Source organism: Amphiprion ocellaris, chromosome 11 (genome assembly GCF_022539595.1).
Source record: "Amphiprion ocellaris isolate individual 3 ecotype Okinawa chromosome 11, ASM2253959v1, whole genome shotgun sequence".
NCBI classification, from domain to species: Eukaryota; Metazoa; Chordata; class Actinopteri; family Pomacentridae; genus Amphiprion; species Amphiprion ocellaris.
Window position 1 is genome coordinate 32,926,577 of NC_072776.1, and position 27,592 is coordinate 32,954,168.

A 27,592-nucleotide genomic window follows, 5' to 3' on the forward strand; every position below is an offset into this window, starting at 1 on the left:
GAAACATTTTGGGTCTTCCTGGATTTTTTTTTATAATTTTGTCTGAGTTTAAAGACATTTACAGCATGTTGCACAAGTTTTTCCACTTCAACACGTTTGCTTCCTTTCTGACTATAAAACTGGAACCTTCTGGGGTCAAACACCAAAAAATGCACCAGTTTTTTTCATCCGAGCTGCAGATAAAACCGTCAGAAACGGTTTATTAGCCGAACATTCTCCACCCAAACACCAAAGAATCTAATAATGTATCATTTATTGGGGCTTCAACACCAGGAGGTTCACTGGCCACAAACACAGTTCTACAAATACTGAGATGCTGAACGACTGGACAGAGTCCTGGAAGAAAAAGCACCACTGGAACCCAGACAGCAAAGAAGATATAGGAAGAGCTGGAGGGAGGAAGAGGAGGGAGGAAGAGGAGGGAGGAGGAGGAGGGAGGAAGAGGAGTGAGGAAGAGGGGGGAGGAAGAAGAGGAGGGAGGAGGAAGAGGAGGGAGGAAGAGGGGGGAGGAAGAGGAGGGAGGAAGAGGGGGGAGGAGGAGGGAGGAGGAAGAGGAGTGAGGAGGAGGGAGGAGGAGGAGGAAGGAGGAAGAGCTGGAGGGAGGAGGAGGAGGGAGGAAGAGGAAGGAGGAAGAGGAGGGAGGAAGAGGAGTGAGGAAGAGGGGGGAGGAAGAAGAGGAGGGAGGAGGAAGAGGAGGGAGGAAGAGGAGTGAGGAGGAAGAGGAAGGAGGAAGAGGAGATGAAGAGGAGGGAGGAGGAAGAGGAGGGAGGAGGAGGTGGGAGGAAGAGGAGGAGGAAGAGGGGGGAGGAGGAGGGAGAGGAAGAGAAGGAGGAAGAGGAGAGAAGAGGAGATGAAGAGGAGGAGGAGGAGGGAAGAGGAGGAGAGGGGAGGAGGAGGAGAGTAGGAAGGAGGAAGAGAGATGAAGAGGAGGAGGAAGAGAGGGAGGAGGAGGAGGAGGAGAGAGGGGAGGAAGAGGAAGGAGGAAGAGGAGATGAAGAGGAGGGAGGAGGAAGAGGAGGGAGGAGGAGGAGGGAGGAAGAGGAGGGAGGAAGAGGGGGGGAGGAAGAGGAGGGAGGAAGAGGGGGAGGAAGAGGAGGGAGGAGGAAGAGGAGGGAGGAGGAGGGAGGAGGAAGAGGAAGGGAGGAAGAGGAGGGAGGAGGAGGAGGGAGGAAGAGCTGGAGGGAGGAGGAGGAGGGAGGAAGAGGAGGGAGGAAGAAGAGGAGGGAGGAGGAAGAGGAGGGAGGAAGAGGAGTGAGGAGGAAGAGGAAGGAGGAAGAGGAGAGAGGAAGAGGAGGGAGGAAGAGGAGGGAGGAAGCAGAGGAAGAGGAGGGAGGAGGAGGAGGAAGAGCTGGAGGGAGGAAGAGGAGGGAGGAGGAAGAGGAGGGAGGAGGAGGGAGGAGGAGGAGGAAGAGGAGGGAGGAAGAGGGAGGAGGAGGAGGAGGAGTGAGGAGGAGGAGGAGTGAGGAGGAAGAGCAGGTGATGACCACAGACAGATGATCTTCCATCATCTTCTTGGAACATCTTTAATGACTTACTGTCTCAGTGTTTGTCTTTTAGCTGCTCACATTGGTGCAGAAAGACCATTAAAACTTTATAAAGTCCCTCATTACACGTTGCTGGGGTTATTATGGGATGCAAAACTGCAAATCTGCACCTGTTGTGACGCTTCTGATCATGAAAACAGACCTGGATGAGCTGATGCAGCTTTAATTTCTAACTATTCTTTCCTATATCACTTTTTTTTCATGTTTTTCCTCTAAAATCTGCTGCATTGATGAGGAAAATGTAATTATTTTGGCAAAAAATGGCACAAACATGGTCTAAATTTGTGGATAATCACATGTAGGCTTCACTCTACATTTATTTTGTTATTTGGTGCTCACTAAAAGACATTCTGGACAATTTTTGGGTCAAATATTGGACAAGTTTAGGTCACAGTGGACACCTTTTTAAAGTTTGCTCAATTTTGGGGTCATTTTTGAGACATTTCAAGTCTTTTGGGATCATTTTAGCATAATTCTGGCTAAGTTTAAACACATCCTGGCATTTTTTAAACCATATTGCACAAGCTTCTCCACTTCAATTGAAAGAGGAATCCAACAGTTCTACTTAACACACATGTAGTTTCTATTTAACTATAAAATGAGAAAAATGCATCCTTTAAAAAATAAATAAAATCAGAGCTGCAGATTAAACCCTCATCACCAAATTTTGCAGAACAAGTCGTGTTTCTGGATGTTTGTCCTCTAAAATCTGCTGCACTGACGAGGAAACTCTAATTATCTTAGTAAAAAATGACAAAAACTGTCTAATTTTATCAATAATCACATGTAGGATTCTATTTGTTTACTGCCTTTAATTACGAGGACCTTAAGAAGACGTATTTACCCTCAGATTTATTTATTTTAGCAATATTCTCTCACTCATTGCACTTTTTATTTGTTTTGCTGTTATTTGGTGCAAATTAAGAGACTTTTTGGACAATTTTTGAGGCATTTTTGGAAATTTTGCTCAATTTTGGGCTAATTTTCAAGACATTTTGAGTTTTTTGGGACCATTTTTGCATAATTCTGGCCACGTTTGAACACATTTTGTACCATATTACATAAGCTTTTCAAATTCAATTGAAAGAAGAATCCAATAATGTTACTTAACACACGTGTGGTTCTTATTTAACCATAAAACTGGAACCTTTTGGGGTTAAACAGCAAAAAAATGCATCCATTTTTGAAATCAGAGCTGCAGATTAAACCCTCATCACCAGTTTTTGCAAATCAAGTCGTGTTTTTGAATGTTTTTTCTCTAAAATCTGCTGTATTGATGAGGAAATGTAATTATCTTGACACAAAACTGGTGTAATTTTACCAATATAACACTTAAATCACACACTGAAGGATTCTTACTGCCTGTAATTAAGAGGATCTGCAGGTTTTTGGTCACAGTCCAGAACTTTAAGCACAAATTTATCTTATTATACTATATTTATATCTTCATGCATATCCTCTAATTTTGCATTTTGTGCAATCTCAAAGACATTTTGGACAATTTTTGAGCCGTTTTTGGAAAGTTTGCTAAATTTTGCGCTAAATTTTCTGATATTTTGAGTCTTTTGTGATAATTTTTTGGATAATTTACAGGCATTTTTTACACCATGTTGCACAAGTTTTTCCACTTCAACATTTGTGCTTCCTATCTAACTATAAAACTGGAACCTTCTGAGGGTTAAACACCAAACAAGCTCCAGTTTTTTAAAATCAGAAGTGCAGATTAAACCCTCAGACATCCTCACGTTTGCTCTTTTCCCACTTACTAAAAGATTCTGAACTTGTGCTTATTTTTCTCTAATTTAAGGCTCAGTAATTGTGCAGCTGATGTCGTTTACAGGCTTAAAATAAGTCACCTAAACACGGGGATAAATCTAGTTTCCGTGGAGGTTTGGGGTCAGCTAATGATCTGAATGAATTCGAGAGAAAATGTGAACATTTCTGGCACCGAACCCGAAAAGCTGCTCGAATGTTTCCGCAGCAAACGTCCTGAGAAACTGCAGCGAGAAAAGCTCCGTATCTGCTGCGTTCATCTGGTTACAGATACATTCCAGACGGCGAGAGCAGCACGATTAGATGAGATAATCTGGCCTCTGAACGCAGAGGAGGGAAGCGCAGGCCGAGCGGGACTCCTCAGGCTGAAGGCAACTCAGCAACGACGCACAACCAGGACGCAAATACACACGGAGAATCCAACATTTGTCAGATTCTGGTGCTTAAACGCAACTAATTTGGCTAAAAAGTGGCAAATCAGGAAACTATTTGAGTCCAGCGTCACGCAAATTTGAGTTTATGGGAAGATTTTTGCTTCATTTGAAATAAAAACTGACATTTATTGATGAACAAAAATGTGCCAAATCAGCAGAACACTGTCCTGACATCTGCTGTGGTTACTACACACACACACACACACACACACACACACACACACTCGGGCCTGTATCTTGCGGTTCTCGGCTTCCAATCAGCTCATGCAGCCCTCATTAAACTGAGACTAACATTCATCTCTGGCCACTGATTGGTCTGAATCTAATCAAGTCACTGCTGTTCATCAAACTGTCCTCGGTTCGCATGTTGTCACATCAGGGAGGCCGAGAGTCTGGACTAAATATACATTTAGGAAGAATTACTGAGAGATAAAGGAAGTTTGAAGAAGGTTTGTGATCACAGAAAGTGTGTTATTGTGACGCTGGTGCAGCTCCAGAGAAGAGAATTTGAATTTACGCTGCAAAAGATCGCATTTTACATTTAAATATTAGAAAATAAAAGATACTGCACTAAGGTTTTAAATGTGGCAGAGTGGTGGCGCGGACAGACTGCGCGTAAAAGGCGAACTTTTACGCGTAAAAGGCGAACTTTTACGCGTAAAAGGCGAATTTGTATTTTTACGCGCAAAACGTTCTACATTTATGTGAATAACTACATGAATCACTAACATTAGCCTGACATGCAGCTGTAACTGTGTAAAAAGTGCAACTAGCTTTCATTTTGAAGCTAAGATGAGCACATTAAAACAAATTTAGGTTTTCTTTCCTGCATTCTCGTGATTTTTAAGCACCGATTTCTGCTTTTTCTGCATCAACTCAGGCTGAAATCTTTCTTATTTATGTAAAGTCAAACACTAAATTCATGCACTGGGTGACAATTAAAACGTATAAAAGAATCCACGTGGAGATAATTCAGTTTTTCATAATAGATTCAGTGGATGGCTGAGCGACTAATTTAAATCTAGAGAGTAAAAACCGGCCTGTAGTTGCGTCTGTCAGCGACGTTACTGCAGATTTTCTAAACGCTTCTTTTATGTTTGTTTGCGGAGCAGATGCGGAACCATTTCCTGCCTCAAACATGACTGTGTTTGCACAGTTTTAAAACATTTGCGCAGTCAAATCTGACAAAATATGTACAAAAATACCAAATATGTGGAGCTGGAATTAGGAAAACCTGTTTTTATCAGTTGTCTTCCTGCAGTGAATTAGAAAAATGCAGCTTTGGATTCGAATATTGAAGCACTAAGCTTTAATGTCCGGCATTTAGAGGGAAAATCAACCAGATATTGTGATTATAAATGGGATTTAGAGTGAACTCGTCCTTTCTGAAGGTGATTCTGTTCAGTGAAGCTGCAGCAGGTTTCTGAAGTGGACAGTAGCAAAGTGCCAACCGTGAAATCAGTGCGTAACTGCATCCAGCACCTGTTTCCCCGCTGATGGAGACTGACGCAGTAAAACCTTCAGTCCTGCTTCACGTCTCTGTTATCAGACTAAAAGAGAGAGAAAAAATAAACCTCTCCAGACCAACAGAGGAGCAGAGTTTGGACACATTCTGGTAGGTTTTAATGAGCAGATGTTTGGGGAGGTTTCAGAGATTCGTGCGTAAAAGTCAAATCGGGATTAACCTGCATTTAGGTCCTGATGGATGAACATGTTGGCTGTGAGGCTGCAGCAGCTTTGTGAGGTCCAGTTAAACTACTTTTTTTCTGCTGCTGAGCTCCTCCAGGCCGCCAGTTAATGCGGCCTGCTTCGGTTTCTCAGTCCTGCCCTTGTCTCGGAGGCTAATAAACGTGTGGCTTCCAGCTTCGCCTGGAGTTGAGTAAAAATAAAATCACTCCGTTAAGGATTCCTCTAAACCACAGAATCTGACCACAGAGGCTCGCTGTTCTCGGTCACCGCCGTCCGAGGCTTTAGGACCCGAGCAGGACGCGCAGAATCTGCCAGGAAGCCGCCTGCTAATGAGCGGGACCAGAGAGCTGGAGAACTGGAGAACTGGGTCCTCATTCAAGCCTCCGAGCAGCCGGGACAAAAAAAAAACCTACGAGAGGATGAACCTAAAGACTTTTTCTGCCCCACTCTGCCAAAACAGATTAAAAATGTCTGCAGGCTCGTTTAATGACGTCTCCGCTTTAAATTCTGTTGATTATCTTTGCCCTTTTAAAAAACACAAACAGGCTGCTTGTAATCAACGTTCGCTTTAAGCTCCTCGTTTAACCGCAGCGCAGACACTCCTGCACTTTAACAACAAGCTTCCCAGGAGAAGTTCTGGGACTAAACCCCCTGATCAGACCCTCCAGGAGTTTACATAACTATTCTCATTTTGTTTTTTTAAAAAAAGGTTTTGCTTTTGGGTGACTTTTACGCACGGTCAGAGCAGAGGAGCTGTGCGTAAAGGCGCAGCGGCCCGGAGGTCAAACGGCCTCAGACCGTCTGAGCAGCACGGACAGGTTTGGATACGTCACTTCTGTTTGTTTCTACATTTCTGCAAATGTTTAATTTGCTCTATTGCACCTGCAGCATCACTAGGATTCATATATTTTAATTAAAATTAAATATTACAAAATTAAGGTGCTTTTTAAAAAAAATATTCCCCTCAGAAATTCCATTTCTTGGCATGTTTGGACTAAATTATCTTGAATTTAAAAGCAAAACAAATTTTTATTTCAGACACAGACGCTAAAAACAGGAAGCATCTAAACGTCTGAAGTCAAATTGAAGGTTAAAAGTCACTGAAATGTCGTAAAAGCTGCAAGTTTCTGCACCAGTTTTCCTCCAAACACCGATGAGATGAAGTTTAAGATGCAGCCGAAATATTTTATTAAACGTGTAATGAAGTAAATGTGCTTTATAATAATATTAAATTGCAGTAATACTGCGTTGATGTGGTAAAAAGAATTTAAAGCTTCAGTTGATGCAAATAAGCTTCAAATTAAAAAATACAACTAATTTATAATTAAACTGCTCTGAAATTTTCATTGTTGCGAAAATCGCCTCATCGCTGCTTAATTCTGAAGAAATAAAATAAAACAAAACAACTAAATATGATCAGCTTTTTTAAAATTAATTTCTATAATTTGTTTTACTGCATTTAAAAAGGAAATAAAATTTTTTTCTTTGCTTCTGTTGGAAATATTTTGGATTTTCTTCCTGTGTTTTATTTTTCTCGCTACTGCAGCGGATTTATTTTCAAATTTTACTCTCTGTCTGTTGGTTTGTTACGTTTTTAAACGGTTTAAACTTTCTGAAACTAATCACCTGATATTTAACTTTGACTTTAAAGCTTCTCTGAGCAGCTTCATACCTGGAAAACACTGAATGTTCTGCGAGAAGGAGGCGTTTGGTGTTAAATGTAAATCTGCGCATTAACCGGAAGTTATTTCTGATCAGAGGACAAAATGATTCTAAATATTTAAAGAATGTTCCAGTTTGAGATTAAAACTCTTTAGATTGAGTCGTTTGTTTGGTCTCTGGAGGCCTGAAGCCAAACTTACATCGTTACCAGACAGAGTTCAAGCAGCAAAACAACTTTACGCAGCGACTCTTCAACGTGTTCAGATGTTGTTTTTGATGTTTGGTAAAATTAGAAACTGTAATCCATCAGTCCGGAGTCAAAACAAGGCGACCCTCAACCCGCCATGACAGAGAAAAGGATTCAATTTGGCGCTAAAATCTTTTTATGAAAGATTTTCTGACTGTTTGATGTGTTTCTGGTTAAAATTGGCTTTTTTGCGAAAAAAATACGCAAATTTTGTGCCATAAAATGTGTTTCTGTCAGGCCCGAACACAAACCGACCTGCAGCTACGACAGGCAGCAGAATCTGTGCAAAAGAAAAGCCTCCACGGTGACACGGAGCCGTGGGGTGGGCCACGGAGCGTGGAGCCATGTTTTGACTCGGGACTTGGAGCGCAGTGATCGTTCGACTGACCCGGGTCCATATCCAGGCAGTGCGCCGCGTCCTCTCCGTCCGTGGCGAGGCTCTCCATGGACAACTCCAGCTCCTTCTCCTCCCAGTCCCGCAGCTTCCTCTTCTTGTTGGAGCCGATCAGGGCTTCCACGGAAAAAGCGTGGGCTCTAGAGCTCAGAGCTGCGGCAGATCGCCTCCTCTCACTCATTTCTCTCAAATCCGCCCTCAGGGGGGACGCGGCGAAAAACCCTCCGTCCGTCCGTCCGTCTGTCTGTCCGTCCGAGGCAGTGGAGCAGCGAAACAATAAAAAACTAAAAAAAAATCACACACGTCAGAGTTCACAGCGGAGGAACAAACTCACCGAGTGTCCAAAGTTAATCCAAGTGAGTCTAGAAACGCGGCATCAGACACCCGGAGGCAGACTGTGCCATCCCGGCTGCGCGCCACCGAAGTCCGGACGATTTCTAGTTTTTCCGTAGCTTCGTCTCCGCGTCCTTCCTCTCCGCGTCTTTCTTTTTCTCTTTCTGTCCCCCGAACTTCTCTCTGATTGATACTCACTTCTGGAGGAGTTTTTTCGGGCGCACAGGGGGCGGATCCGCTGCTTCTGTCAAACCTCGGCGGCCAATCACAAGTGAGGAGAGACGGCGAGACGGAGAGCTCGGACCAATGGAGGAGCAGAAGAGGAGCCTCCAGAATGAAGCCTGTGGAAACACATGAGTCTGGAGGCACCGACATCTGGATTAAAGGCGCATTTCACTGCGAACAGTCATTAAACAATAAAAACGCGTCAGTTTAGGTCCGGTGGTGCGTTCACTGACCCGAGCAGCTCCACGGTTTTAATCTCTAACCCTCAGACCTGCAGCTTCTCCATCCAGCTTCAGGTTCTCCTCATTCAGCCCAACATTAGTCCGAGTGTCTGAGCCGCTGATTCCTTCATTAGCGGGGATCTCAGGAAAAGTCACATTCACAGCTTCACCGAGGAGCGAACAGCTGAGCGGAGCTGCGGCCGGACAGGTGGGCAGAGCTGCGGCTCTCCGAGGAGATTAGAGGCTGAAAGACTCGAGCTCTGCTCGGCTTCTTGGGTGTTTGTTTCTGCGGATCCGCAGCTCGGAAAGAGAGAAAATCTGCTTTTATTACGGCCGTAATTAAAGTGTGTGTTTATAAAGTGGCTCAGAGGGAGAAAATCCAGAAGCTGGTGTCATTTTTGTAATTAAAAATTCAACTTTCACCAACATTCTGCCGTTTATTTTCTCCATTTGTCGGATTGTCTGGTCACTATATTTCCCAAAAATGTTCAGAAACCAAAATCCAAACACACATGAACCCAAAAATAAACCAAAACGAGCTTCGATTGAAATAAAACGTAATTATATTTTTTCGATTAACTGATCAACAATTTTAAATCAGACACTAATTCGGCGTCTTTTGTTTATTTATTTTTGAGAAAATATTTAATTCTCCTGAATTATTTTGGATCAATGCAAAGACGCCAGAAAATCTCGGCCATTTCTGCAACTAAACACTACAATTAAACACTAATACGAATCATTAAATAATTATTAGCAATAATTTCGCTTTAATAAGAAGAAAATAGACAGAAAACGATCGGTTTCTGGTGTGTTTCAAAACAAGTAGACTCGGTTTCTCAGATTTGTCTCCCTGAGCAGCATGTGATGCGTCCGCAGGCCTGGAGGCGCACAGGCCGGAGAAAACAGGCTGATCAGCTTCTGCCGCAGGGGGGGAAACACTTTGCACATTTCCAGTCCGTCAGCGGCAAAACGAAGCGACAGGAGGAACAGAAAGAGAAGCGCTGCTGGTTTGACCCGACGGAGCCTCTGGAGGCCTGAAATTAAACTACTGCTGCTGGAAATGAAGATTTTAGAGGTTATTTATGCGCATTTGTTGTGTTAAAGGAAGAAAATATGAGCAGACTGGAATAATTCAGCGAAAAGGACAGACAGACAGACAGACAGACAGACAGACAGACAGACAGACAGACAGACAGACAGACAGACAGACAGACAGACAGACAGACAGACAGACAGACAGACAGACAGACAGACAGACAGACAGACAGACAGATAGATAGATAGATAGATAGATAGATAGATAGATAGATAGATAGATAGATAGATAGATTTTAAGTGAAAATAACTGGTGCGCAAAGATTGAAAACGTGTCCAATCAGAAGTTAAATAATCAACAATCAATCAATCGATACAATCCATATTGTACAAAAATGACATAATAGTTTTAAAAATATGTGAATATCAACATTTATTTTGGATTCAATTAATAAGCCACGGGTTTGTGTTGGTTGGGACATTTTTGGAAAGATTTTGTGCGTAAATGTTTGTGCGTAAAGTTCGTCCCAAGCAAACAAGTAAATATTGTTGGTGCGCCCCTGTGTGGAGGTGCAGGGGGTGGATGGGGGGTGTGGGTGCGGGTGGGTGTGGAGGTTTAATCCCTGTGGGAGGAAACTCGTTAAACACAAGCAGTAAAAACTAAAACCAACTGTTTGCTGTTTAGATCCCAATTATAGCCACGATGGCATCTCAGACCCGGTGCGTAAAAATCAGACATCTGACCGATTAGTTCAACCTTAGCTAAATCTGATGGAACATTTTGAATTAATCAGGTTTTTATTTTAAACATTTTCTGTCAAATAATCTCTTAAATTCTTCTGCTTTTTCCATCCTGGTTCTCCGCGCTGTTCTTGGCACGTTTATTTGGTTTGAACCATTTTTTAACCAAACCGAGCGCTCCATGGACTCTTTACGCACAAATACAACCAGAAACCAGAAACGTATCACGGACCGAAGGTGGGCGGAAACGGTCAAACGCGCCGTTAATATTCAATTAGTAAAAGCAAGCCTTTGACCCCGGCTGACCCTGAGGGGGGCGAAGCGTGCAGCGCGCAGTAAAGCATCCAAACTGACAGCGACCCTCGGACTGTTTCAGCACCTTCAACCTCAGGCCAAGGACTGCGCCTCCCCACGTAGGACTCTAAATATAGGGCGGGGAGCAACTGCAGGAGCCGTGGACACCGATAAACCGAAGATGTGAACATTAAAAGTGGTCAGTGCGCTTCAGGCCTGCGCGTAAAATCCACCCGGAGCTCTGACCGAAAATAACCGAACGAAATTACGCATCTGAGAAGAAACTGTGTTTGTGCCCTGATCACGACTTAGAGGTCAGAGTTCAGCCTCACATGTGACTGTTTACAAGAGAAGCTGCTTTGTTTGACTCAGATACTCCGAGGTTACAAACAGAACACTGAACAACATCGTAAGAGAGAAAAATAACACGATATTTATGTTAAACTGCGTGTTTTCCACCATTTTTTAAAGTCACACAGTCTCCATCTAGCATGGTTTTTATATTTACAGATTCAAAATAATCTTTTCTACACAAATATTTCTACTTTAAGCATTTTATGATAACATACTTGTAAAAACAGAACAATTTAAAAATATTTTTAAGCGATTTAACAGCTGATATAAATGTTAGTACTATAGTATTATTATATTACATTATTGAAAATGTGGGCAGCCGAGACTGTTCTGGAAAACATGTAGCATGAATGAGTCCTTAAGGGCTTAAAATGAGTAAAAATTACTCTGAAATAAGAAAAAATAGAGAATATATGGACATTTTATAAAGACACGTCACAATTTAACATTCTGCAAAAACGAATATTTTTAAAAAACAAAGTTTAGGCTCTCCAGACAGGTTAAAATACTACTACTACTACTACTACTACTACTACTAATAATAATAATAATAATAATAAAGAAATAAACAATCATTGATGGTGAAAAAAGGGCTTAATGCGCTTTTTTTTAAATGTTGAAGCTTAAAATTTCAATAATTGTTAAATGAATGTCGCACAGATGATTAGAAAATGAATTCTGCAGCTTTAGGGTTAGAATTCTATTTAAATTAAACACAATTCTAGCTGTAAAACTACACTTTTCTGCTTCAGTTAAATACATAATGTGCACACACTTTCCACTGGAGCCGAAATGATCCCATAATAAGGTGTTAAAGATTATAGAACTCTTTACAGAAGGACAGAAGACAACAGTGACCTCTGGGATCAATAGTAACACATTTGAGCGTCTATTTTCCATTTCAGTGCCACAGCAGAGCCTCCATCACAAAACATAAACCCTAAATTTAAGTTTTAACCCTAAAAACAGACGAGCAGCTGCCAAATAAAGCTCCAAACACGCACACAGCTCCATATAAATATAATAAACTGACAGTTTTCTTCCTAAATTAACCGCCTCGGTGCGTAAAAGCGCAACAGAAAGCATGAATCTCTACGGATCGGGTGATTATCGGCGTCAGCAGGTAAGTGTGTCACAATAAAACGCACAAAGCGTCGCGTTCAGGAGCGAAAAGTCTGGCAGTTTAAGAGCTTTTACTGCTTTCCTCTCAGCTCAGCGTCAGTAAAATGACAGTTTTTATTTTTATCTTCTCTCCAGCAGTTGTTTCCATGTGACACGATTTCCATTTAGCACGGTTTTCTTTAATAAGTAACATTTATTACGACTCGCGTTAAAGTTTTTACTCCCGCGCGTAAAACGGTTCAGCGCCGGTGTCGCTTTCGCATTAAAAACACACAACTTACTGCGCCGAGCACGAGCACGGATTTGTCATAACGGGCCGGTGGCGGTGATTTACGGCCTGCTGCTCCGCCTCCATGTACTTCATATATTCTCAAGTTTATATTCTGTCAGCTGCTGCTGCCAACAGGAAAAGAAGGAAGCAAACGGAGCGAGGATCCGGTCTGTTCCCAGGTAAACACACACATGGAAAAAGCGGAGCGCGGTCCAGCTGCGTGTGTGTGCGTGTGTGTGCGTGTGTGTGCGTGTGTGTGTGTGTGTGTGTGTGTGTGTGTGTGTGTGTGCGTGTGTGTGTGTGTGTGTGTGTGCGTGTGTGTGCGTGTGTGTGTGTGTGTGTGTGTGTGTGTGTGTGTGTGTGTCTGCTGGAGTATTTTAGGAGCAGAGAAATGCATTTTCAATCAGAGAAAGTGTGATTAGAGCTGAACGTAGGAGGAGGGAAGAGAGGAGAGACACAAAGGAAGAAAAGAAGGAGTGAGAAGAGATTTAAAGTTTGAAAATGTGGAAAAAATATATTTTCACAGTGAAACTTCTGATTTCCACATTTTCAACATTTTTGGTAAATCTTTGAACATTTTTTAGTGGAAGAAAAGAAATGTTAAAAATGTTTCTTAAGAACTTTCACATAAAAATCAACCAAAATCCAACGAATTTCACTGGATTTTGGTTGATTTTTATGTGAAAGTTCTGAAAGAAAATATTAGAAGTTTTACTGATATATATGGAATCACTTTAGATATTTTTAGGATTTTTTTGGAAGATTTTTGCTCATTTTTTGAAAATATTTACAAGAATTTTCTTGCCAAATTTGGGGGATTTTTTAAAAAATAAAACTTTTAAGGGAAAAGTTTAAGGAATTATTGGAATTTTCTTCCAGAAGGTTTTGCAAATTTTCAGAAATTTGGGGATTTTTTGCTGAATTTTTTTCGGACAAGGAAAAAATAGTTTTTGGTGCCTGTAAATGAAGACAACAGGAGAGTTAAAAAATATTAAGAAAACAAAGAACAGGGAAAGAAAGACTGAAGATGGAATAAGTGGAGACAATAAAAATATTAGTTTACATGTTAAAAGTTGTAGAAATACTGGAAAATTGAAGAAATAAAGATTTCTCTACTGCACACGCTGTAAAAAGTATATTTAAGTAGTTGTAGTTGGAGAAATGACTGTTTCCAATAAATTTTGCTAATTTTTCTGCTTTTTTGAATGCAGTTTCTTTCTACATATGCAAGAAATACAGTATTTTTCTATTTATTTCTATTTATTATTTTTCTATTTTATTCTACTCAGGGAAGATTCTGTGTAAAACCACTAATATGTGATATATTGATATTTCCACTACCAGGCTTATGGTTTTGTATCAAAATGTACAAAATGACTCAAAATTATTCTAAGATGACTAAAGATTTGTCCAAAATGACTGAAAAATGTGAACAAAATGTTCAAATGTGATGAAAATCGTGTTGAAAATTAAACTTATCAGATCAAAATAATTAAAATTTGTCCAAAAATTTGTCAAAAATGAGTCAAAACTATAAAAAAAAAATATGCAAAATTTGGACAAAATGACTTGAAAGTGCCCAAAATGACTAAATATTTACCATAATAGAATCTGTGCAAAACCATCAGCATGTGCAATGTTGCTATTTACATATAGAGATGAATCTGGACGATCTAAATAAATAAATAAAGGCTTATCTTGTATCAAAATGTCCAAAATGACTCCAAATTAGTCAAAAATGAGAAAGAAATGAGCTAAAAATAACTCAAAATGTTTTCAAAATGACAAAAGTCTTGTAAAAAAAAATACAAATGAGCCAAGAGTTTGTGTCCAAAATGACCAACATTACACAAATCTAGATTTAAGAATTACAGAAATTGACTGAAAAAAATGACTAAAACTTGTCCAAAGTCCTTACAAATTAGTCAGAAATTACACAAAGCTTGTCAAAAAATTATACAAAGTAGATCAAAATCACTGAACTGTGTCCAAAATGACTCAAACTTATTCCAAAATAACAATAAATAACCCAAAATGTTTTCAAAATGAAACAAATTTTACAAAAATTCCACAAATCAAACCAAAATGACCCAAACTTGTTCAAAATGCTTTAAGAATTGTCTAGAATGACTCAATATTTGTCATTAAAGAATCTGTGCAATATTATTTCCATCCAGAGGAATTCAGATGAGCTGAATATCTATAACTTGAATAATTAGTACTAAAATTAGTATTTCATAAAAGCATATCTTATTGTCTCAAAATGTCCAAAATGAGTCAAAATTTGTCCAAAATAACAAAGAAATATGAATGAAACACGTCTTGTAATTATATTTTCAGATGTCAAACAGTGAAATATTGAACTTTTCCACCAGCAGCTTCTATCACCTCAGTGCTCAGATTCACTTTTTACCTTGAAATTCTCTTTGTGATTCATCTTCAGGTGAAAGTTTTCCTGCAGCAGAGTTTAAAAAAAATCTGTTATTGAGACGCTAAAACTAAATTCTGTCAGAGATTTTCTGACTTGTGTGACGTTCAGGCTCAAACTGAAAAACAAACACTGAAAAAAGACAAACATTACAGATAAATGAGCTTCAATCAGCATCAGAAACACTGACAGTGAAGGAATCTGATTGTTACTCTGCAGGTCAAACTGATCCGTTCTTAAGTTTGAAAATGTGGAAAATATATATTTTTTTTCACAGTGAAACTTCTGATGTCCACATTTTCAACATTTTGTGGGAAATTTTTGAACATTTTTTGGTGGAAAAAAAGAAATGTTTTTAAAATGTGTCTTTAACAACATTCACAAAAAAAATTTCAACCAAAATCCAGCGAATTTCACTGGATTTTGGTTGATTTGTTTTGTGAATGTTGTTAAAGGAAACAAAAGTTTTACTGATATATATGGAATCACTTTAGATATTTTAAAGATTTTTTGGGAGATTTTTATTCTTTTTTTTGAAAATATTTACAAGAATTTTCTTGCAAAATTTGGGGGATTTTTTTTTTAAATACAATTTTTAAGGGAAACTTTTAAGGAATTATTGGAATTTTCTTCCTCAAGGTTTTGCAAATTTTGTAGAATTTTTTGCTGAATTTTTGGATTTTTTCAGACAAGGAAACAATATTTCTTGGTGGCTGTAAATGAAGACAACAGGAGGGTTAAAAAGCATCAATCTGTGGAGAAACTTTGTCTCCAGATGTTCATGTCGATGCTTTTTAGACACATAAACACTGTTTCAGACCAAGAACATTTAACGCAACGCTGCAGAAACAGTTCGACATAAAGCCTCCAAACTCCTCAGATCCCAGATCAGATCATTCTAGTTTCCAGGAGACGGAACAAGAACCTGGTGGTTTAAAAATCAAGACAAGAAAGTCCAGAAGCCCTGATGGAGCTCCAGACTCCTTACAGACCAGGGTCAGGGTTAGACCTGGTGCAGCTCTGGCAGCTTCTCCTGGACATCTAGACCTGAGTCTGAAGACATCAAACCTCAAGGAGTCGCTTCAGACCTGAACCCTCACTGCTCACCTGATGAAGACCATGGAGAGGATGAAGAACCTCCGTCTCCAGATGAGCCCACATCTGGATCCACTGCAGTTTTCTGACAAAGCGAACATCGGACAGGATGATGCAGTCGTCTACCTGCTGACTCACCTGGACAACACCAGCAGCACTGAGGGTCATGTTCTTCTCCAGCGCTTTCAACACCATCCAATCCAGTCTTCTCTGCTCAGGGTGAAGCTTGAAGGAGCTTCAGTAGACGTGTCACCTGGCTGATGGACCGTCCACTACCTCACCTACAGACCAACATGAGGCTTCAGGACTGTGAGTCTGATGTGGTCGTCATGGGGACAGTCGCTTTCCCTTCTCTTCACCCTGAACACATCAGATTTCCATCACCTCCAGAAGTTCTCTGATGATGCATCCATCGTCTGGTGTTTATCTGAGGAGGATGATCAGGAGTACAGGACGGTCATCTCTGACTTCGTTGACTGATGTGAGCGAAACCATCTTCAGCTCAACACCAGTAAGATGAAGGAGATGATCATCAACACCTCAGACTGAACCTGTGGACATCCAGGGTTTGGACACTGATGGTGGACATCTAGAAATACCTGGATGTTCACCTCAACAATAAACTGGACACATAATATTCTGCATTATATGTCAAAGAATAATATAAAGACAGAAAAAGAGCATATCTTGGTCTTTGATGGGTAAAATGGAGTTCAATGGCAAATAAATGACCTGCAAAGTGGTAAAAACTGAACATTTATCCCTGCAGCTTTAATTATCAAAGCACACATGATGAACCTCCTGAACAAAATCATTTTTACAAGTTGTGTTCCAGAAATTTTCACAGTTTTTTAACTATTTCATTTTGGTGGCACAGACTTCTAACAAACTGTTAAGTCGTAAAGAATATTAAAAACACAAAAAAAGCTGAATAAATTAGCTGCAAGGTGTTAAAAAAAAGCATAATTATGCTTGCAGCTTTAATTATTAAAGCACACATGATAAACCTCCTGAAAAAGATCCTTTTTGAATGTTGTTTTCCAGAAATATTAACAGTTTTTTAACTAACTGTGTCAGCACAGCATTTTGGCAAACTGTAATATTGTAAAGAATATAAAAAAAAGCAGAATAAGACAGAAAAAGCTGAATAAATAAGGTGCAAAGTGTTAAAAAATGCATAACTGCCTGCAGCTTTAATTATTAAAGCACACGTGATAAACCTCTCTGATGGACATCATTTCTGAATGTTGTTTTAGAGAAGTTTTAACCATTTTTTAACTATTAATTTTGTCAGCACAGCATTTAGGGAAACTGTTACATTGTAAAGACCATTAAAAAGACAGAAAAATATGAATAAATAAGCTGCAAAGTGTTTAAAAATGCAGAATTATCTTTGCAGATTTAATTATCAAAGCACAACCTCCTTGATGAAGATCATTTTTGAAAGTTGTTTTCCAAAAGTTTTCTCTATTCTGGAGGCACAGGGACCCTGTTATGTGGTAAAGAACATTAAAAAGACAGAAAAAGACAGGAAATGTGGCGTTTGACAGAATTCAAAGACAAATAAATGGGCTGCAAGGTAGTCAGAAAATCACATATTTCCCTGTAGAATTAATTATGAAAGCACACCTGAAAAACCTCTTGAATAAGATCATCAAGGCGAATGAATGAGCTACAAAGTGGGAAAAAACTGAATAATTATCCCTGTTGTGTTTAATATTAAGTACATTTGATAAAGCTGTTGAATAAGATCATTTCTGAACGTTGTTTTCCAGACATTTTAACTAATTCATTTTAGTGGTGCAGTAGTTTTGGTGAACTTATGCTGTAAATCATATCAAAAAGACAGAAAAATGCAGCGGCTGTGGTGTTTGATGGCTTTAAAGACAAATTAATAACCTGCAAAGTAGTAAAACCTGAATATTTATGTCTGCAGCTTTAATTATTAAAGCACATTTAAATAAAATCAGTTTTAAATGTTGCTTTCCAGAACTTTTATTGATTTTTGTGGCACAGTGATGAGTGTGAATAATATAAAAAAGACAGAACTAGAGAGTTAATGTGGTGTTTGAAGACATTCAGATGCAAATAAATAAGCTGTGAAGTGATAAACGTGATGCTGAGAACCAGAGATGGAACCAGAGACGGAACCAGAAAACAGAACCAGAGACGGAACCAGAGACGGAACCAGAAAACAGAACCAGAGACGGAACCAGAGACGGAACCAGAGAAAGAACCAAAGACGGAACCAGAGATGGAACCAGAGACAGAACAAGAGAACAGAACCAGAGACGGAACCAGAGAAAGAACCAGAGACGGAACCAGAGACGGAACCAGAGACGGAACCAGAGAAAAAACCAGAAAACAGAACCAGAGACGGAACCAGAGACGGAACCAGAAAACAGAACCAAAGACGGAACCAGAGACGGAACCAGAGACGGAACCAGAAAACAGAACCAGAGACGGAACCAGAGACGGAACCAGAAAACAGAACCAGAGAACAGAACCAGAAAACAGAACAAGAGACAGAACCAGAAAACAGAACCAGAGAACAGAACAAGAGACAGAACCAGAGACGGAACCAGAGACGGAACCAGAAAACAGAACCAGAGACGGAACCAGAGACGGAACCAGAAAACAGAACCAGAAAACAGAACCACGGTATCAGAGAGTTTTCTTCTCTCGTTTCAATGGAACAAAAGGACTAAAGTCACCTGGAGTCTTTCTGTCATGGCTCTAACATCTTAAAGAGTCCCATCAGCAGCAGCTGGTCTGGCTTCAGCAGAACCCGACCCTCTGCTTGACCTCCTCCAGCACCGGAGCGGCCAGTTCTCGGGCCCTGGAGGCCCCCTGAGCCAGAACGTGTTCCAGGTGAGCCGGGTCGGACCGCAGCCGCTCCACCTGCAGCCTGATGGGCGTCAGCCTCTGGACCACCGCCTCCGTCACCAGCTGCTTGTAGGCCCCCGTGTCCAGCCCCGTCGCCTGGGAGACCGCCTCCTCCACGGAGATGGTCGCCATGGCGGCGTGGATGCTCACCAGGTTGGAGACGCCGGGCCGGTTCTCCGGGTCGAAGGTGACCTCGGAGGTGAAGTCGGTGACGGAGCGGCGGATCTTCAGGGCGACGTCGTCCGGAGAGTCGGTGAGGAAGACGGTCGCCATCGTCTGGGGGTCGGATTTGGACATTTTAGCCGACGGCTCGCGGAGAGATTTGATTTTTCTTGTAGAACCTGAAGAAGAAGAGAAATAAAGATGTAGAAACACATGAAAAATGCTTCAGAACAACAAGGTTTAGTCTAGTTTGGTCCACAGCCCAAAAACATTCAGTTTACTGTCCAGAAAGTGGAAAAGAATCAGAAAATATTCACATTTAAGAAGCTGGAATCAGAGAATTTCCACTTTTTAAGTAGAAAAATACACCAACTGATTAATAAAACAGATGGTGATTAATATCTTACTAGTTTTGGCTTTAAAATGTCAGAAAATGCTAAAAAAAAAAAAAAAAAAAAGTCCCAAAAACATTTACTTCATCGTCACAGAGGAGAAAAAAAAATTGACAGAGATTTTTACTTTTTTTTAAACAAAACTACTCAAATTAAATGATTGATTATCAAACTATCTGGTGATTGATTAAATATTTGACTAGTTCTGGCTTTAAAATGTCAGAAAATGGTGAAAAATGACCCAAAAACATTCAGTTTACTGGCAAGAAAGAGGAAAAGAACTAGAAAATATTCACCTTTACGAAACTAAAATGAGAGAATTTTCACTTTTTTACGTAGAAAAATACTGATTGAGTGACTGATTATCAAAACAGCTGGTGATTGATGAAGTATTTAACTAGTTTTGGCTTTAAAATGTTCGAAAATGGTGAAAAAAACCAAAGATCCTCAGTTTATTGTCATAAAGAGATGTTTTTAATTATATAAATTCAAGATGCCACAGGTTTTTGAACTAAACACACCAATAAACTGTAATTAAGAGGAATAAATTCTCTCTTAAGTGTAATTTCTTATTTAAAACAGCAAAAAATGTCCTAAATGTGTGTTTTAAAGGAATTTAATGTGCCAAGATGAAGTTTCTTGAGTATTTTTTTGCACTTTTACTTGATGAAAACTGAAATTTTGTGCATAAAAACATAAAGCTGCAGAGTTTTGGCTCCTATTATTGGATAATTGCAGCTGCTAATGTTTAGTTTCTTGGACTAACTGAGCATATCTTTACTTCTGACAGGGTGAAGCTGTCTGTCTACTTGTTCATATGAAGGTTTTAATTGTCTACACTCACGTGTGAAGCTCATGTTGTGAAGCGATGAAATCAGAAGATAGTGGAGTGAGAAGCAGACGTATCTTAGTGTGAAATGACGAGTCGACTACAGCAGCTTTCTTATTTATTAACCTCATCCTTCCTCCTCTTATTCTCGGGCCACATGTGTCCCGAGCGTCACCCCAGAGACGTCCTCGCTTTAGATTAAATGAAATGAAGTATTTGCTTTCAAAGGGAAGATGCTGACTGCCAGAAATAAGGAGAGACGCTACAATCTGAGGCTCCCACTGATTAAATATGAGTCGTCATGACGATGTCCTCGCAAATCTATTATCTGTTGGGTTTTTTTTATTATTCAGATGCAAGAGGAGAAGATATTTCTTTAATCACAGCTTCTCTGCACACATGACTGACTCCATCTTGTGCTTTTACGATGCTGATAATCAGGCAGAATCAAACTGGGAGGAACATGTTGGCCATGTGTGACAAAACCGAGAGCATCGTGGAGTAAAAGTTTCAAAATAAAACGGTAGAAATGACGACAGATTTCAGGTAAGATTAAAGGGGAACAGCACAATGGTGAGGTTTCTTTCTGATTGTCAATCAAACTTGAAGCAAACCTTCAAAATGTGGCAAAAACAACAAAAAACAAACATAAATGAGGCTTCAGAGCAAATAATGTCTTTAAAAATGGTCAGTTTCAGCTCCTCAATGCTTCGCTGCAATAAAAAGCCAGACAAAAGTTCTTGGAAACTATAAAAAAGAATAAACAAGTAAAACTTTGTCGGGTTGGATTATAGATGAATGGCACAATGGTGAGGTTTCTTTTTGGCTTTCTAACAAACTTGACTCAAACCTTTAAAATGTTGCAAAAACAAAAAAAACCCAAACATATAATATGAGGCTTCGGAGGAAATAATGTCTTCAAGAAGTGGTAGTTTTAGCTATTTAATGCTTGGCTGCAGTAAAAAGCCAGAAAAAAAGTTATTGGAAACTATTGAAAAACCTTTAAAATAAAGTAAAACTTTGTCGGGTCTGATTATAGATGATTGGCACAGTAGTGAGGTTTCTTTTTGGCTTTAAAATGTGCAAAAAACAACAAGAAAGTAAATTAAATCAGGTTTTGGAGAAAATAATGTCTTTAAAATTGGTCAGTTTTAGCTCCTCAATGCTTCGCTGTAGTAAAAAGTCAAAAAAAGTTGTTTGCCGCTATTAAAAGGAAAAGCTGTAAGGTTTTTAAGGTTGTAAATACGATGTGCACGCACAAATAACATTTATTTAGCAAAATCTTGAAATAAATCAGTTTGTATATCACCTGTCACCAGAAAAGAATCCAAGCTGCAGCATCTAAAACCTTTAAAAATAAAAAAACAAGGAAAACTTTCTCCATATATGAGAGAAAAATGGAACTTCAGGAGCTGATTTCAGTCAGAAAGTTGTAATTTTTGGTCATTTTTCAGGATGTCTGGTGAACAAACATGTAAATGTTTGCTGGAATTCATTCAAAAAATGTGTTTCCATCTCTTCTTCTGTATATTATTAATAATTTGCACTTAAAAAAAACCCTTTCTGTTGTTTTTAACATACTAGAATATATGCTGTATATAATAATATAATATGTCATGAAACAATACGTGCGATATTATTATTTCCATCGGGAGGAATTTGGACTCAATATTGTTGCAAAATAACTCAAAATTTGTCCAAAATGACTCATAATTTGTCATAAAAGAACATGTTTGTAGCATCTTTGCTGCTGCAAACCTGAAAACTTCCCCACTGCTGGATTAATAAAGTGTTATTTTATCATTATGTGCATTAAGTCTTCTATGAAAACGACCTCAACCGAACATTCTCAAACTTTTTCTAAAGCGATACGTCAATAAAACCCCATATAGAACCTCAAGGGAAGCTAATATTTGTTGTTTCCTCCGTTTAATTTCTTTCTACAGACGATAAAAAGTCACTGAATCAGAAAACATGAGTGTGTTCTAAGTATCCCAGCATTAGAGACGGATAGAGAACATGCAGCTTGAAATGTGATTTTATTTAACCTATTTCTGTTCTTCCTTTTATGCTGGAAAATAACCAGAAAAACTGTAAATGTGCTCCTCTGTTCATGCTGATGTTTGATTATCATCCAGATGTTTGCAGAAACGACAACAAGCCTCCAAAAGAGAAACTCCTGCAGCAACAAAAGTCCTTTGAAAACAGAATTTATTCTCTGAAAGTTACTCAAACAAGCTGAAAATGGCTGCTTTTATTCTACTTGTTTTATTAAAGTAATCTCAATAAAGATGGAGATTTAATTACACTTTGTCCATTTTAACGCACAACTAGCAGCTAAAATGCAGCAAATTTATGCACTAAAACATTCACTAAATCTGTAATTATGAAGAATAAACTCTCACATAAGTGAGAGTAAGTGTGTGTAAGATTAATAATTAAAATGATATAAAGTAGAGAAAAACATTTAAAATCACCGTGATTTCCAAGAATAAGTTCTCTCTTTAGTGTAAATTGTTATTTTAACAGCTGCTAATACAAGAAAAGTCTTAAATGTGTGTTTTAAAGGAGTTAAATGTGCCAAGATTGAGTGTTCTTGAGGTTTTTCCAACTTCTACTGATATAAAAAATTTAAATTTATGCATAAAACTGATCCAACATTTAACATTAAAATCACATAAAGTGGAGAAAAACATTCAGTATCACTATAATTTCCAAGAATAAATTATGTCTGAGGTGTAAATTTTCATTTAAACAGCTGCTAATACTAAAGAAATGTCTTAAATGTGTGTTTTAACGGAGTTTAATGCACCAAGATAAAGTTTTCTTCATGTTTCTTCCCACTTTTACTAAACAGAAATGAAATTTTGTTCATAAAAACATAAAACTGCAGAGATTCGGCTCCTATTATTGGATATCAGACGGCAACTGGAACTGATCATGTTCAGTTTTTTGGATTAATTAGCTTTTAAAGCAGAGAAAATGGCACATCTGTCTTTATAAATGGCAGATTATCTGTCTGTCAGCTGAAAATAAATGCAACCTGTTTATAGAAGTGTTTTTAATTCTTTAAATTCAGATGTGAGCCTCATGTTAGGAGCCAGAAGCAGCAAAATGCTTCCACAGCTAAAGTGCAATAAGTTGATGCACTAAAACATTCAGTAAATCTGAAATGATCAACAATAAACTCTCTCTTAAGTTTAAATTCTTATCTAAACAGCTGCTAATATGAAAGAAATGTCTTAAATGTGTGTTTTAAGGAAGTTTAATGTGTCAAGATCGAGCTTTCTTGATGTTTTTCCAACTTTTACTCAATGAAACTGATAATTTATGCATAAAAACTGCAGAGTTTTGCAGCAATAATTAGATATTAGACGTCATTATGGACTCCTTTCCTCATTGTCATAAAAGTCTCTAACAAAGAATCTTTTGGTTTTTTGCCATAACTGATCCAACATTTAAATTTAAATCATATAAAGTGGAGAAAAACATTCAATATCACTAAAATATTCCAAGAATAAATCCTTTCAAGTTTAATTTGCCATCTGAACAGCAGCTAATACTGAAAAAAGTCAAGAAATGTGTGTTTTAAAGGAGTTTAATGCACCAAGATTGAGTTTTCTTGAGGTTTTTTCCCACTTTTACTAAATAAAAATGACATTTTGTGCATAAAAATATAAAGCTGCATAGTTTTGCAGTTATTATTAGCTATCAGACGTCATTATGAGCTCCTTTACTGATTGTTGTAAATGTCTGCAACTGATAATCTTACGTATTTCTGGATGAACTGATTCAACATTTAAAATTAAAACCACATAAAGTGGAGAAAAGCATTTAATATCACTATAATTACACAGAATAAATTCACTCTTAAGTGTAAATTCTCATTGAAGTAGATGTTAATACCTAAAAAAAAAAGCATCTTAAATGTGTGTTTTAAAGGACTTTAATGCACCAAGATGAAGTTTTCTTGAGCTTTTTCCCACTTTTACTAAATGAAACAATCTAAGCCTTAAAAACATAAAACTGCAGAGTTTTGCAGCTATAATTAGATATCAGACGTCATTCTGGACTCTTTTCCTCCGTCCTAGAAGTCTGCAACTAATAATCTTTAGTTTTTTTGATTAACTAATTAAAACCATATAAAGTGGAGAAAAACATCACATTTTAACTTTATTTTTCATCATCTGTCTATCAGATGAGCTTCTATGAAATAATAACCACCATTTTCCAGAAGTCACACCCTAGAAGCAGCTAAAACCTGCTGAATCTGAGTGTGTTTGTGTTTTCTTACTGAGCAGAGCTCGAGGTTCAGGGAACAAATCTCCGAATCGGTGGTTGAAGATGCGAGCGAGATCCTGAGCGAGCTCCAGATGCTGGACCTGGTCCTCTCCGACGGGGACGTGAGTCGACCTGAAGGCGAGAAAAAAACAAAAAACAATCCAGAAACAGGACGTGAAGCTTCCCAACGACCCAACAAAGGAGTGAAGAAACAAATTGGAGCCACTGGGAGTCGCAGCTGGAGGATTCGTTTCAACTGCTACTCCGTGGGAAGAGATTCATCCATTTCCTCTCTAATAAAGTCCGGACAGCGGTACGGTTGCTCAGATACGTCACCCCCTTTTTATGTTCACAGGAAATTAGATGGAGGTTTAATAATTACTCAAACAGACACATATGAAGGTCTAAATGTGGATTCATCTCACTTCAGAATCCACTGATGTAGGAAAGACTGCACTGCCTCAGATGGTTTCCAGCTACGAAAATCTACCAACATGTCAGCTTTAGGATCCAAACATAAAGTTCTGCATCACAGAAATGATACAAAACCGTATTTTATTGAACTCTTACACATGTAGTTTTGGTTTTGTTTAGAAATATGTGTCTCTACTTCACTTTAATAGGAGCTGAGAGTGAATTTATTTTGTTATTTAGCATTTTTATTTACAGAAACACTGTCTGAATTACTGGAAATAAACACCAGCACACACACAGTAGTCTGCTTTTGTTGTAGATTCTTCACAATAATAGAAAACTACCTCCGTAAAAAGCTGTGAGTAGTAGAAACTGAATTATTTCTATTGGAATGCAGATAAAAATGTCAAAATAAACCCAAAATGATCTGTTAAATTGTAAAAAAAATGCACTTTTGTTTGCTTTTCTTGTCTAATACAGGTGAACTCTCCCTCTAAGTCGTTTTAATTGATTTTACTGCAATAAATATTTGTTCAGTGACATCAAATTAACTGAAAAACTGGATTTTAAACCCAGCAGATGCTTTGGATCCATTAAAAAACAGACAAAGTAGCACTTGAACTCAATTTAATTTATTCACCGTCAAATTTACAGAATCTGGAAAAATCTGCATCTACTTCCTCATGCATTTTGTATTTATTTACTGAAACTAGACATATTTACATGCAAACTGCACCTTTAATGTAATTTTTGCTCTATTTTGCGTTATTTTTTGTCAAATATGTGCAGAAATGTGCAACTAAACTACTGCTTTTTTTTGTAATTCAACTGTGTATTTAAAAAAGGAATAAAAATAAAAGTAGATAAGAGAAGAGCTTGTATCTGATACCATCTAAGTTCCAGTAAAATGGGAGTTTATGGGTTTTATAGTCTATTTATTATGATAAAACTCATCTTTTCACATTATTTTCCATACTATAAACCTCACGTTAAATCAATCTACTCCTCTATTTCTACTTTTAACCATTTTCTCTTGATGTTTTCTTTTACTTGCTGCCAATAATAGTCATTTATTGTCATTAATATTCCAATTTTCAGACAATATATCACCAAAAAAACACACTTTCACATTTAAAAAAGTGATGTTTACACCAAATACCTTATTATTTTGTTTTATTTACAACCTTTAGTACAACAAATAAGCATCTGTAAAGGTTTTCATAGTTGTACATGTAATTTTTGTTCTATATTTAGTCCATTTTGTTTCATATTTGCATGTTTCTTGCTGTACTTTTAATAATGTTGTCTGATTTTGCGGATGCACTGACAGGATTGTTGCTTAATCTCGTTGTACACACAGAATACATGCAGTAAATTATATATGTAAAAGGTATATCTGCTCATTTGCCCTTTTTTTTAACCCACGTCATTTTTTATTTGCTAAAGAAGTTGATCGAAGTCTCAGGTGCTGCAGAAAACGGCACAAATACGGTTCATCTGCACCAGAAGTGATCAAAATAAAACTTCAGAGGCTAGAAACTACAACTACAAGAAACTTCAGCACTAAAATGAGTGTTTTTTAAACCCAGAGGCAGTTCATGTCATCATTTATGACCTGAAACAACGTGGCTTTTAGAAGAGCGACGCCTCGGCTGAAGAGCCTCTCTGAGATTAAACGCAGACCTTCGGATACGAGGATAAATCTGCTTCTGAGCGCAGGACGGACGCACATGTTTGTATGTGTTCTAGCAACAAGAGGAGCAGCAATAAATGCTTCTAAAGCCGATGTATGGACTTTATGTAGCATTTGCAGGGAGCAGAATGAGAAAAACCTGGAGGGAGCAGTGCAGAAAAGAAAATCTGGCTCGAAAAACAACAGATTTAAAGGCCGCTAAATGTCCCGGGCAAAGGATAAATGGCTTCATGGCTCAAGAAACGCTGGAAATAATTATTGCATTAATGCACACAGCGGTAAAGTTTCTCTTTTTTCACACAAGACATCCGACTGGCATAAAAATCTCACTTGTAGAGGAGAAAGTTTTACAACTTCCTCATTGCTTTTCCTGTATTTTCATTTTTTAAATCACTTTTTTGTTATTGCATAAGAACAGAAGAACTGAGAAGCTTAATCTTTGCAATTTTCTGTAAATAAAATCTGAATTTATGGGTTTTATTGTCCAGATCTCTAAAAAATAAAGTCTCTTTTTTGCCCTTTTAGGGAAAATGTCAGTTTTTCCATGATGGTTTCATACTGAGTAATTTCTCGTCATTATTATTCCAATTTTCACACAATTTATCGCCAAAGGGCATAATAAAAAATGTAAAATCTCACTTGTAGAGGAGGATATCTGCAGCCTGCAGGACGGGATACGTATAGAGGCCGACGCTGCCCTCATTCTTCTGTTTGCTCTTCATCTGCAGGACAAAAAACATAAAGGGAAGCGAAAATAAAAGAAAACAAGACGCAGTATTTACAATCCGTATATAAATGTATAATAAACAGCTGATAACACACTAATTCATGCAGTTATTAGCTACTATAATAATGTAATACTGATCTAAGTAGAATGTAATTAGACATATTTTAAATTAAAATCATGAGTTTGTTTTGCTGTATTGTCATTTATTGCATGTGTGTAATGTGTGTATATAAATACATTAATAACACTTCTACAGGGTTGTTAATGTTTATAGAGGCTAAATAGTGAGAATTAAAGTGTTTTTGTGTTATTTCTAGCATTTATTATATTAATATATATGCAC

General features: G+C 38.3%; 2 protein-coding genes across 3 annotated transcripts in view; both read right to left on the reverse strand.

The window, feature by feature from the left end:
- tbx15 (T-box transcription factor 15) overlaps positions 1–8,255 on the reverse strand; it is a 55,229-nt gene extending 46,974 nt beyond the window's left edge. The window contains exon 1 of the mRNA XM_023288838.3: positions 7,738–8,255. Within this exon, the coding sequence (XP_023144606.1) occupies positions 7,738–7,924 (187 nt within the window). The 5' untranslated portion in view covers positions 7,925–8,255. The remainder of the gene's footprint in view (positions 1–7,737) is intronic.
- A 9,589-nt stretch (positions 8,256–17,844) lies between these two features.
- wars2 (tryptophanyl tRNA synthetase 2, mitochondrial) overlaps positions 17,845–27,592 on the reverse strand; it is a 41,707-nt gene continuing 31,959 nt past the window's right edge. For both annotated transcript variants that reach the window (XM_055015541.1, XM_055015542.1), the window contains 3 exons: positions 27,162–27,244; positions 24,429–24,547; positions 17,845–19,092 (listed from right to left, as the gene is read on the reverse strand). In XM_055015541.1, the coding sequence (XP_054871516.1) occupies positions 18,644–19,092; positions 24,429–24,547; positions 27,162–27,244 (651 nt within the window). In that variant the 3' untranslated portion in view covers positions 17,845–18,643. The remainder of the gene's footprint in view (positions 19,093–24,428; positions 24,548–27,161; positions 27,245–27,592) is intronic.